The sequence below is a fragment of the Corylus avellana genome, chromosome ca9 (assembly GCF_901000735.1).
Source record: "Corylus avellana chromosome ca9, CavTom2PMs-1.0".
NCBI classification, from domain to species: domain Eukaryota; kingdom Viridiplantae; phylum Streptophyta; class Magnoliopsida; order Fagales; family Betulaceae; genus Corylus; species Corylus avellana.
The window spans coordinates 4,419,083-4,437,742 of record NC_081549.1 but is presented as its reverse complement, the minus strand read 5'-3'; the positions used below and the strand labels follow the sequence as shown (position 1 = coordinate 4,437,742).

Here is an 18,660-nt window from a genome sequence, read left to right as displayed (position 1 = left end):
GAATAAACGAGTTATTTTCATTGATATAAAATCAATCTGGAGCAAAAAGCTCCATTATAGAATGCCAAAAATACAAGTTGAAAACTCTACGGCCCCAACACTATCTATAACATACCCAATAGCCTTTAGGGCTATTACAAAACATTTTTGAAATGTCATCATCACAATCAGTATATAGATCTGCAGTATAAAACGACAAATTGACACTATTTCTTTCATCAATGACAATTCTTCTATAAACTTTATAACTCATCCGTCATAAGTCAATAGTTTGCTCCCAAAAAAGAACTAGAAGAAAACAAAAGACCTACCGAAAAGAGGGTTGGCAAAATAGGTACTTGACAAATAAACAGGTGCCCACTTATCTTATGCATGCAATTATTCTTTATGACGTCTAGATGAACTTTATTATAAAAAAAATGCATAGGATAAATGGGTCATAAACGAGTCATATCAGGTACTTGTTTTGCTAGCCTAGGTCCATTCCGTTATTCTTAAGCAAAACCTAATAAAACAACAAAATCAAGACCTACTGCAGCTAGAGCAACAATATACTTGTCTTATTCAGAAGCAAAAACGAACATACAAAATAAAAAAAATAATAAAAAAAGAAGTAACCCAATGACGGAACAGGATCCTCTCCAGTCCATAATGGACTGGAGAATATCCAGTTCATGGCTAGGATTTCTTTTTAGAAATCATATGGCTACAAATGGGACACATATCCCATTAAAAAAAATAATAAAAAAATATCATTTTAAATTAAAAAAAATTAAAAAACAAATTAATAAAAAAAAAAAGAAAAAAAGGGGTGGAGTTTATGATAATAAAATATAATTATAAAATTTTTAAAAGCACAATTTTTAAAATTTCACTTATCGAAACCACAATTCCAAGCAGACCTATTGTTGGAGTTTATGCACTCCGTCTCAACACAACTCTAGTAGACCGAAACGGCGAAACCCCAAAACATAAGAAGCCCAACTTTGTTCTTAACCAGGCCTAAACCCCGAAAAATAAGAAGACCAACTCTCTCCTTAACCAGCGAACAAAAAAGCCTAACCCGAAACACCCGAAATGAGTCGGTTGCGTTGGAATCAAACCCGCCCAAATCTCCGACACACCTTAAACCCCCAAAGCCGAATCCCATAAACCCTTTTCCTTCTTCCCAAAACCCTTCACAGCCAATTCCAATGAAAAAGCCAAGTAAAACCCTAAGCACCATGCTGGGACAAGAACAGAACCAAGAGCCACAACAAGACCAACAAGAAGAGCCGTTAAAAGATGGCTCCGACATTTGCCAACAGCTCATGGACCGCTACGCCAAGTCCTCGGCCCCGCAGCACCGCCACCTCGTCGCCACTGCAGCGGCAATGCGCTCGATCCTCACCTCCGAATCCCTCCCCCTGACTCCGTCCGCCTACTTCGCCGCAGCCATCGACTCCGCGTCATTTAGCGATTCTCAGACCCTGGACCCCACCGCTGTCGCCGCGCTGTTGTCGTTTTTGTCGATTGTGGTACCGCTGTTGCCGCCGCAGGGGATTGCGGCGCCAAAGGCAAGCGAGGCGGTGGGTGTCCTCGTGGGATTGGTTGGGAAGGAGAGGGAGGGGCTTGCTGTGGCGAGCGTGAGAGCTGCGGTGAAGTGTTTAGGGGTTTTGTTAGGGTTTTGCGATTTGGAGGATTGGGATTCTGTCAAATTAGGGTTTGAAACGTTGCTGAATTTCTCAGTTGATCGGCGTCCCAAGGTATAGATATATTATACGTGTGATTCTTGATTCCTTTTTGAGTGTCTATGTGTATATAGTGCTGAATATGTTGATTACTTAGTGCAATGATCGTTTGTAGAAAAATTTAAAGCAAGTTAATTAGTGGTTTATAGATATTTTGATTGCTTCAATGCAGGTTAGGAGATGTGCTCAAGATTATCTTGAGAAGGTTTTTACTTCTTTTAAGTGCTCAGCTGTTACAAAGTCGGCGAGCAAGTTGGTACTGTTTTTGCTTAAAAGTCATATGCCTTTCGCAGCAAAATTAAGTGGTTTGAGAGCTGTAGATGGGTCAAAAGATGATAAATTGATGAAACCTGAACATTTAGAGGTCCTTTATATGTTGGATGTAGTGAAGATTAGCTTCCCGTGTCTCCCGGAAAAAGTCAGTTCAAAAATAATGTCTGAAATACAGAAGCTTATGAGCTCACAGTTCTCAGTGCTTACAAGGCACGTTCATAAAATTATTGAGGCATTTTTTGAAACATCAAGAGTTGAAGTTGTTGTTCCGGAGATGGAGAAGATTGTAGTTTCCCTGGCTTCGTATGTCTCTTTGGGAGATAGGAATCCCTTGGACACTGTTATCTCTGCGGCAACCTTCTTAAAACGTGCTCTGGGTGTACTTCATGACAGAGAATCAAGCTCGTGGATTAGTAATCTTCCTCTAGTTTGTGGTTCTGTAGCAGGTATGGTACTTGTTACATTTATTGGATATTTACACTGAGGATGATACACTTATTGCTTTTGCATTGAATCTTTAAATATTTCTTTTTTGCTGTCTCATCTCACGTTGTTGGTTGTGATTTTTACCTTTTTCTTTTTATTAAGTAATGACCTAATAAAGAAGAAGTTTGCAGAGAATATACAGAAGATCCTCCTAGAAATTACATTGTAAAGCGTACTATAGCAATAAAATTCACAGAAGAAGCTGTTCACGATTTTTTTACACATCATTCCCCCACCACACACACACCTAAAAAAGAATATGGGGTAATCTGTCTATTTGTATCCTTACTTCTTCTGATTCATGTTGCCAACACTGATTAGGTCTTCTAACTTCTGAGGCTAGCACTGCATCACAGGCTTCAAGTATATTGAAAGAGTTGCTCAGCCGTCATGTGGATCATAAATTTCTCAAAGATAAACCATTTGACGATGAACTTCAGGAGAGCATGGAAGCAAGCGCAGTTAAATCAATATGTGCTGTCTTTGAGAATACCCTCAGTGCTCTTAATGGAATTCCAAATGAGCATATTTTAGGGGTCATTTCTGTCTTGTTCCTCAAACTTGGTATGTACATGTTTATTCCCATATTCTCTAGTAAAATCTGTCTTCCCACCCCCTCCCCCCCCTCTTTTTCAGTTAGTAGAGAAATAATGCATATGTAGATTCTTGTTGATCTACTGCTTTAGTTAGTTTCGTTTTCTTCCACATGCATCTGTTTTTATTTTTAGGAATACTATGAGGCATACCTGTATCTATTATAGATATATATGTGTGTGTGTGTGTTTTAGGACCAAGTGAAAGTCATAGTTCTCTGAAAATGAGCTTCCAACTAGTGTAGATGTTGACTTACTGGACTTTCTACATGTTTAAGTTTTGCATGCCTTGGTCAGATCTACTTTGCAGTTGTTTGTGAGCAATATTGGTAATGTTAGTGACATGCTACAATTTATTCTGATTTTGTCTACTTTTGGTTGCAGAGAAGATGTCATATGTCTTTATGAAGGATCTAGTGCTTAAACTTGCCAACTTGATTCTAGCTAATGGGACCACATCCAACACCGACCATGTAAGTTGGTGGACTATCCTTTTAAATTTCCCCATATTCTCAAGGTATCTTGCCAACTCAAATATGAAGTCTCTAGGGTTTTGTTCTCATCCACCGGAAATTGACATTTTGGGGACTATCATTCACCAAGTCAGTTTGTGTTTTAACCTCATAGTGAACTTAATTTTTTTTTTTTTTTTTTTTTGGATAAGTAATCGAAATATTATTAAAAGCAAAAGACGCAACACAAATACATAAGAAGTATACATGAGAAATACCTAACTAGAAGAAGAAAAGCGATCAAGGAAATCATGAAAGCTAAGCATAAAGGGAACTAAAAACACAGTTGCCCAAGCATACAGAGTATTAAAAAATAAGGACATAGGATCTGCCAACATCCTCTTGCAGTCTTCGAAACATCTATCATTGTGTTCTCTCCAGAGACACTCCAAAAGACAAGAAGTCACCATTTTTCACACAACAACACTCTGAGTAGTACCACCAGTCCACTAACAAGCAAACAAATCAGCTAGATAGCTACTCTTCTAGGCATAACCCAAGAAAGCCCAAAACGACTAAAAAATGCGCTCCATAATGCACAAACTAAGTACAATGGAGAAGAAGACCATCCCTCTTGCACATACAACACTAATCAATCACAAGGATATGCCTCTTCTTAAGATTGTTCATGGTAAGAAACTAAAAATCTTTCCTAGGGCCGTCGACCAAACAAAAAAAGTCATTCTCAATGGCAACTTGGTCCACCAAATACTATTCCAAGGAAAAAGAATGCCATCATTACGAACAAGGACATTGTAGAAGGAGATAATAACGAACAACCCGTTTTTAGAGGGAGCCCACCATAGCTTGTTTTCACCTTCCTGCCTTACTCTAACCGAGTGCTAGAACTTTTGATTCTTGGTCTTTTTAATGAAGTTTCCATCGTCTTAGGTTATCTGGGTGAAAATGGTGAGGAATGGCAAAGATGTAGCCCTAGGATGTTCTTTGTTTGTGGATCCAATTGGAAAGAAAATTGGAATTTTGCTATCCTTAACAGAGATTTGGTACATCTAGCAGAGTTTCTAAATATTTTACCCAATGATTGGATTGCAAATTGTTATCAGCTTGAGCAATTCAACAGATTCAATTTTACCTCAACTATAATCTGGATCCATAAAGTTCTTTATGAATGTGATAAGTTGTGTCATTCTCTTTTGCACTTTTGCTTAGACTTCTCTTTGTGGTAGGCTCACAAATTTTATAGGTAGCGGGCAGATGTGTAAAGTTGAATTGTTGTCTATTGATAATTGGTTGATATCTTCTTATTTTTTTCCTTGATATACAGCTTCGGGACTGTATTGGATCCGCTGTAATTGCTATGGGACCAGAGAGGATACTTACTCTTTTACCTATCTCCCTTCATGATGATTTCACTTGTATGAACATTTGGTTGATACCTATTTTAAAAGATTATGTTGTTGGAGCATCACTACGGTACTATATGGAGCATATTGTGCCTCTTGCAAAATCCTTTAAGCGGGCTAGTCATAAAGGTATTCCTCAATTTTGTAGGGAATTTCTATCCTTCATTTTGAGTTTGGCATAATTTCTTTTGTCTCAGTACATCTTTACATTATCATGAGATTTGGAAATCAAAGTAGTTGTGTTTGCTGTCACTCTATCTATTGTGCTCTTAGATGAAGTTCTTCTAACTTTGTCTATATTCTATTTTGGTTACTGGCTTGCTGCATCTTTTTGTTAGTTAAATGCATGTCATTCATCTTAGAAAATTATGTATTTATATTTTCTGTCAGTTTTTTGAACATATACTTGTTTGGGGAGCTAGTCTTTGTTGGGAACCAGTCAAACTATTTATGAATAAATACATTGTTTTAGCAGAGCATAAGACTTTGTATGCACTTATGTCTGTGTATTGATAGTTTTATTTGTTATTGAAGTACTCATTTGTAATATAACTATTAAACTTTTAGTGCTGTTTGTGTTTACACATATAATGCAGAGGTGGGTATTTGTGAGGAAAGACATAACTAAGGAGATGCATAGTGCTCAGAGCAAGAAGTTTTGAAAGTATAGATGACTGAACTTCAAAGTTCAGTCATTACATGCCTTGAATCTAGTATATTTAGGAGAATCAGGCATTGTGAACCTATTCATCCTCTGTGGCCCACTAGGTCGTACAATTTTCATGGAGTTGTCATGTCTTCATGAATTGTTGCCTCAATGGTCCAAGCTCATGAATCATCCTTTTCTGCCTAATAGCCTGTTGGCTGGATCAAATGCTTTATCCATCTGGCTCTAATAGATGCAAGGAATACACGAGGAGTTCAATTTTATAAACATGGCATTTTCTCAGAAGATTTTTTTTTTAACATTTAAAAATAAAATTATCTATATGGGGAAGAAAAGCAGCATGATATGTATAGTCTTCACTATTAGTTGATCTAAAGGCTTTTATGGTTACAAACAAGCGACAGCCTCACTAGAGGCAAGGTCCACAGAAGGTTAGGAAGTAGTATGCCGAGATAACTTGGGCCGCCACTCAGGTAGGGCACACTGATTATATAGTCCTTGGTGCTTGCTCCTTGCTGTGAGGCTCTCTTATAGGTTATAAAGTACATGATGAAACATACCTTATCTCAACCCTTCCTAAAGCTTGAGCTACCAACTTCTTATGCTATATACTGAGTGGTCTTGGATGCATCAAATATTGTACATTTATTAATTCCTATTTCTCTAGCCTTGGTTATTTTTGTCATCAAACTAAATTATTTAGTAATTGTGAATCTTTAGGGTGAGGATTAATACTTTCTGTTCAAATCACTGTCCTTCCTCTTATTAACAATTCATATTTTTGTATCAATATTTCTATTGAAATTTAATTTATGATGGCTCACAGTTAACAGTTCATCAATTTACATGTGCAATTTTCTCTTTTTACTTCTCTTCTAGTTAAAAAGTTGGCTATCAATCAAGATCTGCAGGCTTATGCGCATGACCTGTGGGGACTGCTGCCTGCTTTCTGTCACCATCCGACTGATACTTACCAAAATCTTGGACCTTTGACTGAAACATTAGTTCGTTTTCTAAAGAAGGACTCCTTTATGCATGAAAGTATTGCTGTTGCCTTACAGGTGCTATCTCCTTCACAATCCTTGAAGCCTGAGTGCTTTTATTTTTGGTGTTAAGTTGATGTTTAATGTTTTATTATGTCATAAATTATTTGTTCGTTTATGCATTTGTTGGCTTTTTGTGTAGGTTCTCGTGTCTCAGAACAAAAATGTTCTTAGCACAAGAACAGATGCTGGTGAATCAAATTCATATGCAGTAAAAAATTCTGTGTTAGACTTTGGAAATGTACCCACTTATTCAAAGAAGACAGCAACCAAAAACATCAAGGCTTTGACATCATGTTCGACAGAGTTGCTTATGGCGCTAACGGACTTATTTGTTGATTCACTGCCTGAGAAGCGCTCGTATCTAAAGGTTCTCATTTGTCACTCATAGAACTCGTGTTGAATGTTTTGATAGATTTTCTCTTGGTTTTCCTTTTTCTCTAATTATGGGCAAAGTGTCAGTACTTACCTATAAAATTATTCGGTTTTCCTCCACTGTAGTTACAGAGAGCTAGATCTATTATGAACATTTGCAATTTCTTATACAGTTTTGTGCGGCTTTGATTCCCTTTTAACCCTTTAATGCCTTTTTTCTCCTTTTTTTTTTTGTTGCATGTTTTTTCTCCTTTTTTGAGAAAGAACTGATACTGCTTCAAGACAAAGGAGCCAGTTATCTTAGTTGTGATTGCACTAGTTGGTCTACACAGACCCGTTTTCTACCAACTCTGACTTGCCAACCTGATGGCTCTTTAGGCAAACCTGCCAAGTGCCTAGGCCAGCCTCTATATGCTTGGGTTTTTAGAGAGGCTAAACTTCGTAGTTGCTTTATTTGAGGGAATCAGAGCTCAATAACAAGCCGTTTTTTCAAACTATAGATTATAGAACTATCCTTGATGATTGACCTAAGATGAAGCAAGGAGATGCAATTTGTGATTTTTATTTGAATATGAGCATATAAGTCACCAAATTGAAAATCCCAATGGTTGTAGTAATTTTTTTTTCTTCTTTTATATGTATATAAATGCATATGTATATTTAGCTTTTAGACTTTGTATCAATTATTAAAGAATTTTAACATTTTTTATGGTTTTAGATTGGTTGGTTGATGCTTTTGTACTTTCTGATATTTTTATTGGCAGTATTACATATTGGCCAATATCCAATAATGATATCATCATATATCTTTTGTTCTCATTTTCTCAGGATGCCATTGGGAGCTTGGCTTCTATTACCGATTCTTCTATTACGAAAAAGATTCTCTTGTCATTATTAGAGAGGTTTCAGTTTGTAGATGGTGAGGGTGACTTTGAAAAGATGTGGAGTCATAACCAAGCGTTGATTGATAAAGAACAACGCAGTTTAAATAGTACAGAGAAAGATGTTCAGAGGTAAATTAAAGTGTCTGCTTCATATAAAATTGGGTTATAGGCCATATGCCAAAGGTTAACATTTACAGTTACTCCCTTCATCTCAAAACAAGTGTTTTCATTCTAAATGGTAGGATTATTAATAAAAAGTAAAAGGTCACATAAACTTAATAAAATGCCCTTAACATTATATTATAAACAGACATGACATTTAATGAGAATTTTGTTTCGAGTGTTTTTCACTTTTGGAAAGAGGATATTTGTTTTGGGATGTCCCAAAAAGGAAAGTAAGACATTTAAATTGGATAAAGAGGGCATATTTTAGCAATAACTCAAAAATCTAGCTGTAATGCTCAGTTTGCGATCACTTCTACCTCTATTACTAGAACTAGTAATAGTGTCTTTATTTTGGAAAGAATTGTATTCAGGTTATCCATTTCAAGATAATAATAGCACCCTTTGGCTTGGAAAGAATTATGTTCAAGGAGTAATAGGGTTACATAGACATACAAAGGGTTTTCCACGAGATGTAGTTTTGATCATATAGGATTGTCCAGTTCTTGTAAGCATAGGGTAGCCACACTCGAGATTTGTTTATAAGTGGCTGATTGATGATAATAGAGTTACTCGTCTTTGTGCTCTGTCATGTGATTTTGGGTTGTTTCATCACATTCTATGTTATATATCATACTAAAAAAAGTTAGAAAAATGGGAGTTCTTATGTTCATTATTTTTAGCTTATGGGAGTTTTGTGTGGTCATTATTTTCTGCTTGTACATGTTTATTTTGTTATTTTCCCTTTCCCATATATCTTTTATTGAAAAAAATAGAAGTTTGAAGTGAAGTCGTATTATCGAGTATTAACTAGTCAGAATGGATCCTCTTTTCCATGGAAGAGTATATGGAGAGTCAAGGATCATTCGCGGGTAGCATTGTTTTTATGTGGACAGCAGCATTAGGGAAAATATTGACACTCGATAATTTGAGAAAGAGAAATGTTGTGGTGGTAGAGTGGTATTATATGTGTAAAAAGAGTGGGGAATTCATTGATCATACTGATTCATTGGGACTTAGAGAATTATGGAGGTTCATTCTTAATCTGTTTGGTGTGGTGTGGGTTATGCCTAGTCGGGTAATTGATTTGTTGGTTAGTTGGGGAGGATTGGCAGGTACAGTTATGGAAGTATGGAGGTTGGTTCCATTGTGTGTAATTGTGGTGTCTTTGGCGAAAGAGGAATGCCCGGAACTTTGAAGATGTAGAGATTTCAGTGACAAATTTGTGGAAGTTTGTGATCAACACTCTATATACCTAGATATCTATCCATCATAGTATGCTTGTTTCTAGTTTTGCAAATTTTCTAAGTTTTTCTTTTTCTTTTTCGTTAGATTAGGGGTTCTCTTTATATACTCTCTGTGTACTAGGGTTGCACGCCTTTGCACTTTATTAATAATAATGAAATTACTTACTAAAAAAAAAGTACTTGTGGGTTTAATTTTTTGCAGTTTGTAGTAGAACAACAGAGATTTTTTTTATCATTATTATTATTTTTGTCTTTTGCAAATAAAAATTTATTTAGGAACTTTACAATCAATGAACTACTTAATGACATCTATGGTTTGTGTTCCATAATTGTTATAATATGGTAGCTTGTTGATTTCTTAGTTGTCTGTCTTATCATGTTGTTTCTAATGAAAATTTATTGAGTGATGATTAGGTCTAAATGTTCTGGTAATCATCTTCTCTTAACTTTATGTTACAGAAAAACATTCAGGAATTCGTCTTGTAAATAGTGAAAAAAGTTCGTACTAAGCACTACCCTCTTTACCACTCTTCTGAAAGAGTCTGCACTGTAATAGTCTGTTCTTGGTACATTTTCATCAACTCAGCATAGTAATCAAGTTCTCGGAGTTGTTTTAGACCTCCATCTTGATGGCAAATGTGCGACCTATCATATAAATAAAGACAATCTGCAAGTGGAAGTCTGCATAATTGCTTCCGTTTCAGTTAGTAAAAACTGTACAACGGGTTTATTGCATTCTCTGCTAGCATCAGCATTGCCCCAGTGCAATCATTATGCATTCCAATTTTCAGACCATTTAATTGGTACTCTTTGTTGCAAGAGAGTTTGGCTGAATGGACTGAAGCATTCTATTCTGTATATTTAGCCCCATCTTCCAAAACCTAGCATTAAATGCTATGCACGTTTGTGAACTGCAAGGTAGTTGTGTTAGGAGAGGTAGGAAATAATGTTTGATGACTTGGGATTCTTATGGAAATGGTAGAATATTAAAAAGTGGATTTTGGGGGAGTTTTGGGAGTGTTTTTGCTGGGTCTTTGCTGTTTCTTGGGTTTTGGGCATGTAAGAACTCCGTGTATACAACCTTATGTACTTAGGGGCACCTTACGCATTTGCATTAAAGTTCTACATTACTTATCAAAAAAAAAAAAAGTGAGATCGTTCTTGGTCATAAAATAGATTGAGGACAGAGCCTGTAGTCATTTAATTATAAGACCATCTAGTTTTCTGTTTGTCGCATGAAAGTTTGATCAAATGTGTAGCCTACGAGTTTTTTCCTGTATCAAAACCACCTTTCTCATTTATTATCAGCACCCTCTAGCAATTTGAGTCCATGCAAATGTTTTAATAAACTAGAACATGGCTGAGTTAGAACTTATGGGCATGTATGATTGTACCACTATATAACTTGGTATTGATTTTTTGATCAGTCTTTTTTTTTTTTTGTTTTTGATCACCATATAACTTGGTATTGATGAAAATGACAATGTATAGAAAGTTTTAAGCGCGACTTTTCATTATCTGGTCGTAAAAAAGATTGAAGATGTAGTTTTTAGTTAACGTTGTTATTTGTTCAGGCGTGTGATACTGGCGCTAGCGTCATCTTTTGTTGAAGGAGCAAAGGAGGATCTTATTGATCTAATTTATAAATTTATTGCACACACTTTTCAGGTATGTCATTGAAACTAAATAACTGCATGGCATGATTTGTTTTAATACCAATCCTGTTACTTCTATGACCAGTAGATGTAGTCTAATCTGAAACCAACCTGAACCTTTGGTTTTTAGGTAACTAATGAGACTGTTCATCGTGAAGCATACAACACCTTGAGCAGAATTCTAGAGGTCAGAGTTGGCATCTCTCTCTCCTAATATTGTTATTTTTGGAGTTTGTTATCCTTATGGACTTGATTCATGTCTCATTTATGTTATCCATTGTCACAGGAACATGCCTTGTTTTCTTCTTCACGATTTGTTGAGCTTAGTGCTCTGTTACTTGATCTCAAGTCTCCTGTTGATATTGCATCTCTTAAAAGTCGTTTTGCATGTTTCCACATTCTAATGGTTCACGCGTTGAAGGTAAAGAATGATTTTTTTTTTAAGGAAATGGTAAAGTTATTTAAGCTTTGTTTGTTTCAATGTTAATCATTTTTTTTTCATAAAACATTTCAACATTTTCAGTGTTTTGTTGTACTTGGACAACTTGGTCAACTGTAAAACATTTTTGGTCAACCATAAAATATCCTTGTTTTATGTAAAATGATTTATATTTTTTAAAGGTATAAAATATTTTCTGTCCACAGATTATTTCTTCAAACCCGTACTCCCAGGGATCACCAACGGTCCAACACCACTACATACCCCAGACACCTGCCCTTTCACGCTGATACCAACCCCAACAGAGCTACCCCTACCTGCAAAAAATGTTTTCTGGAAAACATTTTCAGATTGACAATCAAACATCAAAAAATTAGTAGTTTTCCTGGAAAACGTTTTCAAATTAAAATGTCCAGAAAACATTTTACATTAAGACAAATGGACCCTTAACTTTTAGCATGTGGTAATTGTATAATTGTTCTGCGAATAGTAGTAAAGGGCACTTTATTTTTTTATTAGAAAGTTGTTTGGTCACTTCACTGTATATTAGGGCTGAATTTTCTCCACGGGTTTCAAGAGCTGCCTTGATATTCTTTCTAGCTTCGGTTTCCTGTTTTTCTCTCTTTTTACTACCCTGTAAATTTTTTATATTAAGTTTAAACTTGTCAAATAAAAAAACAATTTTTTATATGTTAGATTTAAATATTTTTCTCTATCTTATTTAGTGAATCTTAGAACCGATACGATATACCCAATCAATTTTCAAATTTTTTGGACTTTCTTATGGATGCATCTTATGTAACTACTCAAGGGTAGCAGCAGCCATCACCATTATGGTAAGACAAGTGTATTGGTTGGGAAGGAAGTAAAGGTCTTTTAGTGGCCTCTTTCAATCAAGATGAGCTATCAGAGACTGTAATGCATGCAACAAAAGTAACTTTACATGTGCCTGTACTGATTTATTTGCTTCAAATATAACAACAATATCAACAGTAATGTGAAGCCTCCGAAACTTGCCAGAATTACTCATATTGCTAATACTTTTTCACTTGTAAACACTATCATTATTACAGAACAACCTCTTTATTCGTTAAAAAAAAAAAACATAACAACCCCTCTTCCCCATTTCTCTTTATACCAATGGTCAGAACAGTAAGTATTTACAGCAATGGTTGAAAGGATTTTGTACTTCTATATTTTATCCATGTGAGTCTGTATGCAAAATGATCAATATGTACAATCAGAACAAGTTATTGCTGAGATTCGCTAATAGCAAAACCACAATAGAGGTTTATATCCCAACTTTTGGTGTTGGCTTCACCAATTCTATATTTTCCGAGTCTTTAGTTGAATGATAAGCCATATTGTGAGGTTATTTGGCACCCTTTATGGTTTTCTTCCTTATTTTGGGTTGGTACTCTTTGGGGGGCCCGGGGGGAAGGGGGGAGGACATGGCTTAACAGTATCATGGTTGAATATTATGTCAAATACATCAGCTTGATTTATATATGTGTAGATTAAAGCAGTTGCTTTTAGTCTGAGAAATTGCACACATATCTTGTGGACCTATGGTCTTGGTTTTAATCATGGTCTACATGGAGGAGTTGGTAAAAATCTTTGCTTTCTTGACACATTAAGCAATTCCATGGTTTCAGCTTATGTGGCACATTATTTATAATTTGTTGGTTCCCTACAGACATCTAACTTTCGCCATATATGTGAAACAGCATCTTCTTTGTACAAGATGGCTTTTGAGTTTCTTCAACTGATTTCTTGTTGAACCTGTTTAAATCTGTGCAGATGAGCTTGGAGGAAGAGAATACAAAGGCTTTTCTTTTTCTGAATGAGATTATACTCACATTAAAGGAGGTAAAAAAACTACTTTTTCAAGAAGGTTGATGTTTTGACTGTGCTTTACCCCAACTTTTTATTTAGAGCCAGTTGAGACTCTCGCTCTCTCTCAAATTGTCATCAAGAGTTTCTTAAGATTACATCTAAAGCCGAACGACTAGTGGGAAAGCTCTTCCTCAATTTTGGGCTGACCCATGTACATAAGGAGATGTCTATCCTATACACATCTTGCACTGTTCGGTCCTTTAACTTTTTTTAGGCTAAGTTTCCTGTTTAAACTCATAATCAATTAGAATGGCAAAATGGCCATTTACTGCCATTATCCTACTATTGGTGGATTCTGAAATGGCCTGCAAAATGTGAAATAGGACATACATAGGGAATATGTTGTGTGTGCTTGAGGTGGGCTTGGGGTTACGAGAATTTTGTGGTTCTGGGGTTTTGAATTTCAGAAGAGAGTATTAGAATTCAAAGATTGATTAGGGTTCTGAGGCAATGGGGAATATGGGCAAGAATGCTGTTTCTTGAAGCAAAGAGGTTGTAGGAAAACTACTTATCAAAAAAAAAAAAGAGGTTGTAGGAAAACTCTGGACAGCAGCTGTGTTTGGGATTTTATGGCTGCTTTGGCTGGTTATGCAGTAGCTATTTGATAGAGATTCAATAAGTAAGGAGAAGGGCCTCATTTGGGGTCACGGAAAAGAGAAGAAAGAGAAAAACTTGTGACTGTTTGGGGTCTCTGAAGATTACCTGTTAACAGTACCAGCGTGCACAGAAGGAGAAGAATAGAGAAACACACTAGGCAATCTTACGTGAATATTCAAAGATTTTTTTTTTTTTTTTGATTTGGCACCGGGTATCTGGAGCTTCACTCTAACTAATCTCGAGGGTGCATAGGCTCTCAGCAAGGAGTTTTCCGCAAGTGCACCTCGGTTAAACTCAAAGAAAATTAACCCAAAAAACTTGGAAAATCCTATAAGTTTCTAGGCTAAACTTAATTACATAAATATCCTTAATTTTTTAGGAGTTGCATAAAATTACAGATCTGCCTCTCATTATAAAACTAACCATTAGGCATGAAATGAAAACTCAAGTTAAAAACTGATTTAACCATAGACTCCTATGGAGCTGACCTTCAAAATCGCCTGAATCCGATGTTACAGGATCCCACACATGACAAGCTTGTAGTTGTCAAAACTTAAGATTATTTTAATCACAGAAACTTGATCTTTCTTCAATGATTCCATCATTCTCCTCTCAATGTGGGGTAGGGGGGTGGAACTAGGCCTCAAGTCTGGGAGTATCATATTATAGAAATTCTCAAATCAATGGAAGCAACCAGGTTGATAACAAGGATTCTTCCTTTGCCACTATAGCATTAAAGTTATTTGGAATGATGAAATCACTGACTTGATTTAAAACCGCCAACTTCTTTCTTTGGATTTCTTACAATACATCAGTGGAAGCCTAGTTGCCACTTGCCACTAGAGTGGCATTTGAAGTAGATATAACTATCAAGGGAAGCCTTCTTCCACTAAAATTTGTAATCTGTTTGAAGTGCATTTCTGACCGCAAGCTTGAATCCCTGCAGACAAATATTATTTTCCAGTAACAATGCAAATCAGTAGAAAATGTGTAGAGGTCCATTAGTGGTAGGATTATGAAATTTGAAGTTTCTGCATCCTCTTCAGACGTCCCCAAGTATTAATAGCTCTCATTTGATTAATTGTTTTCTTGTGACTTCTGGGGATGCTAACTTAAATAAGTTGAAAGTTTGTGATGGTAGGTCTGTACTAGTATCCTCCTTGTACCTTTTTATACTTCCTTTTTTTTTTCCCTTTTGTTTGTGTCTTGCTGTGCCTGGTGGGGAAAAGAGTACAATCTGGTAGACTTGATTTGTTTTTTTCGATTGTAGTAGTGTTTAGGGTATTTGGCTGTCTTGTATACTCTGTGTACGAGGGCTTTGCCCTCTTCTTTCAATAATATTATTATTCATTAAAAAAAGAAAGAGTACAATCTGTTTTTCTTATTATGTTGTGCCTGCTCTTTGACTTGAGTGAGCCCAGCTTTTCTGTGGTCAACTGTTTTCAGTAAGTGATGTCGTATTGAGCCTTCTGAAATTTCTTGTGCCGTTAGCACATATGTTTCATTGTTATAGGATATGAAATATCAGTTGCCATTCTTTCTTATTACTTTTATTTGGTTTCAACATTACTTATTGACTTCATGATGCAAGAGACTGGTGGACTAATAATAATGTGCGTGTTTCTTAACATATAGGGCAATGAAGAAGCTAGAAAAGCTGCTTATGATGTGCTCCTTGAGATAAGTTCCAGTTTGAGAGACTCACCAGGGGTATCTGATCCACCATATCATAAACTGATTACCATGGTAAGGGCATAAGTGATTGTACTTAGTTTGATTTTCTGTGATGGTTTAACTATCGATCCTTTGGTATATCATTAGATCCACAGTTGCTTTCTTATTTAATATCTAATGATTTTACAACATTCAGATAATGGGCTATTTTTCTGGCTCGTCTCCTCAAATAAAGAGTGGAGCAGTATCCGCCTTGTCAGTGTTGGTATATAAAGATGCAGATATCTGTCTTTCAATGCCTGATCTTGTGCCCTCTCTTTTATCTTTGCTGCATACCAAAGCTGTGGAAGTTATAAAAGTGTGTATTACTTACTCAGTTGCTCCTGATTTAGAGTGTTGGTTCTGTGTTTCTTTTGAAGCTAATGAGATGATTGCGTATTTAACAGGCTGTTTTGGGCTTTGTGAAAGTATTAGTGTCCTGCTTACAAGCCAGAGATCTGCGGAGTCTTCTTTCCGATATTGTCAATGAAGTACTCCGATGGTCATCTGTCTCCAGACATCATTTTAGATTAAAAGTACGTACAAATTTGGCATTGAGCTCTTATTCGTCTTATATACCTATCAATTTGTTTACTTATCAATATAAATAAATATACATTTGTGTGTGAGCTGGGGAGAGAGAGAATTTACTGTCTTGAAAATCTTCATATGCATGTTCATTTAATCTATGAGAGAGAGAGAGAGAGAGAGAGTTTACTGTCTTGAAAATCTTCATCATATGCATTTTCATTTAATCTACAGGTCTCTGTCATAATGGAGATACTGATACGGAAGTGTGGTTGTGCAGCAGTTGAGTTAGTAACTCCAGAGAAATATAAGAGTTTTCTCAAGACTGTCTTCGAGGTAATTCTTTCATTTTCTGTGTACTCTCATCTTATTTTAGATTTAGTTTATTTCAAATTTAGAGAGAGGACACCCCCAAAGAAAAAATTCTAAACTGTTGAAATCTGTACTTCTAGAAGTTGTTGGTGACAAAACATAGCTAATCTGTTATGAAAGTTATTCTTATTTTGTTATGAAAGTTATGCATCAACTAGCTGTAGTTTACTAGTTTATCTATCTCATTATTATCCTTCATTCTCTTATTTTACCCGATTGTCTATATTTCATCTCTTTTCTCTTGTACTCTCTTATCCGTTTGGTGTCTTATTGTGTCATTTTCTCTGAGTAATATCCATATAGATGAAACTCGCGAAATAAACACTATATTTGTTTTCCCTTGATGAATGACCACTGTTGGCTTAAACATATGGAATCTAATGTCCCTTTGTGACTTATATTTGTTTGGTGTTTTTTTGGGAGTTCATTCAAGTGTAAATGATGAAGAATCATAGTCCTTATGTGATGGAAAATCTTGTTTTCATATTTATCTTATTGCAGAACCGCCGTAACAAAACAAGTTCCAAAGAAACTGGCACTGGCGATATGGATATGATCCACGATTATTCATCTGCCAAGGCTTCTGATTCCATGTATGACTCAAAATTTTATATCTTGACCTATTCTGTGTTTAGATCTCATCATCTCTTTGCTCTGGAGATTAATTATTTAACTTTATTTATTGTCTTTAGGCCTGAGAAGAAACGCAAAAAATTTGGTTCTCCGTCAGAGGAAAATGGTTCAGAAGAACAAAGGAAGACAAAGAGGGAGAAGAAAAATAATGTGCGCTCCTCTATTTCAAACGAGTCTCACTCATCCAATGCTAATGGTGGTGCTTTAAGATCAGCTAACAGAACTAAGCATTCTAATAACGAAAAATCAATGAATGGTCGGTCAGAAGGAAGACGAAATAAGGGCAACAGGAATTACAACACAGGTCCTAAAAGCGGTGAAAAGAGAAAGTCAATGGAGCAGACAAATATGGGCAAGAAAGATGAAGTAGCAGTTCATACACCTTCTAATGCTTCCAAATTACGCAAACACAAGAAGGTAGGAAGGAAACAACAGAAAATTAATAAATGAGTAACAATCATTATGCACAAGTCTGAATATCAATCGCTTCTATAAAGCATGATAAGAATTTGGTACTCACCTTATACTACTGAAGTGATAGATGTTCATGAAGAGAAGAGGAAGCCATTAACATTTTTGCCCGGAAGTCGTTTTCTCACAAACCTGCAGAGATAAAAAAACTGTGTGTGGTGTGTTGGTTTTATTAGGTGTGCTTAATTCTCAATAACTATTGGTGCTATGGTCGGATAGAAGGCTTTGCTCTGCATAGATATGACTGGGAAGGCATAACTATGTATATATATCTTGTTTAATGGTCTACAAGAGCACATGTTTGCTATTAATCTACATGTTATGTACAATATATGTACCTCCTATTGCATATAATCTACTTGTGATTTTTTCATAAAATTTTATTTCAATTTTGTTCCTATTAAAAAAACATGTGATTTTTACATGCTCAATAAATATAGTTATTTTTATGGACCCGTTTGGAGGAAAACTGTCCATATTCTCTCTTTTTTTTTGTTTTTTTTTCCTTTTAAAAATAAAAAAATAAAAGGCTTTTTCTTAGCATTGATTTGAAAAAAATAAATAAATAAATGATAAGAGAAGTTATTGTGAAGTGTATTTGAATAGGAAAAGAAAGAGTAGCTTTTTTTTTTCTTTTTTTTTTTTAAATTTTAAATTTAAGGAAAATCTATGGAAAGTCGCTAAAATTACTTTAAAAAATGAGAGGATATGGAAGGCTCTTAATTGGATGATAGCCGCGATTGGTTGGGAGTCTGTCAAATATATTGGTTTGTTCTTTTTTATTTTCTGAGCATGTTGAAAATATTGTTGTTGCTCATAAACATCCCCTTGTATGAGGCTGGTGAGGTGGGTAAGGATGAAGTTGGGACTTGCACCAGTCGCTTGTTTGGAAGCCCTTTGATGGAAGAACATTGGATTTAAGGTAAATCACTATTGAATTTTGATTCAATGATAATTTTAAAAATTACATCATCTTTGAAAAATAAAAATGGGATATAAGTCTTATGTATAGTATTACTC

General features: G+C 35.6%; 1 protein-coding gene across 2 annotated transcripts; it reads left to right on the top strand.

Moving 5' to 3' along the window:
- Positions 1-1,043: 1,043 nt before the first annotated feature.
- LOC132192172 (uncharacterized) lies at positions 1,044-17,994 on the top strand. 2 transcript variants are annotated; one of them, XM_059607424.1, is made up of 18 exons: positions 1,044-1,745; positions 1,903-2,449; positions 2,811-3,053; positions 3,467-3,555; positions 4,880-5,087; positions 6,529-6,686; positions 6,811-7,038; positions 7,872-8,056; positions 10,911-11,004; positions 11,122-11,178; positions 11,278-11,412; positions 13,231-13,299; positions 15,559-15,669; positions 15,794-15,955; positions 16,044-16,172; positions 16,399-16,500; positions 17,038-17,129; positions 17,229-17,994. In XM_059607424.1, the coding sequence occupies exons 1-18, from the start codon at positions 1,194-1,196 to the stop codon at positions 17,617-17,619; spliced, it is 3,552 nt and encodes a 1,183-aa protein (XP_059463407.1). In that variant the 5' UTR covers positions 1,044-1,193; the 3' UTR covers positions 17,620-17,994. The 2 variants fall into 2 exon arrangements, with proteins under 2 accessions (XP_059463407.1, XP_059463406.1); XM_059607423.1 differs by having other exon boundaries at positions 6,505-6,686.
- The last annotated feature ends 666 nt before the right edge of the window (positions 17,995-18,660 follow it).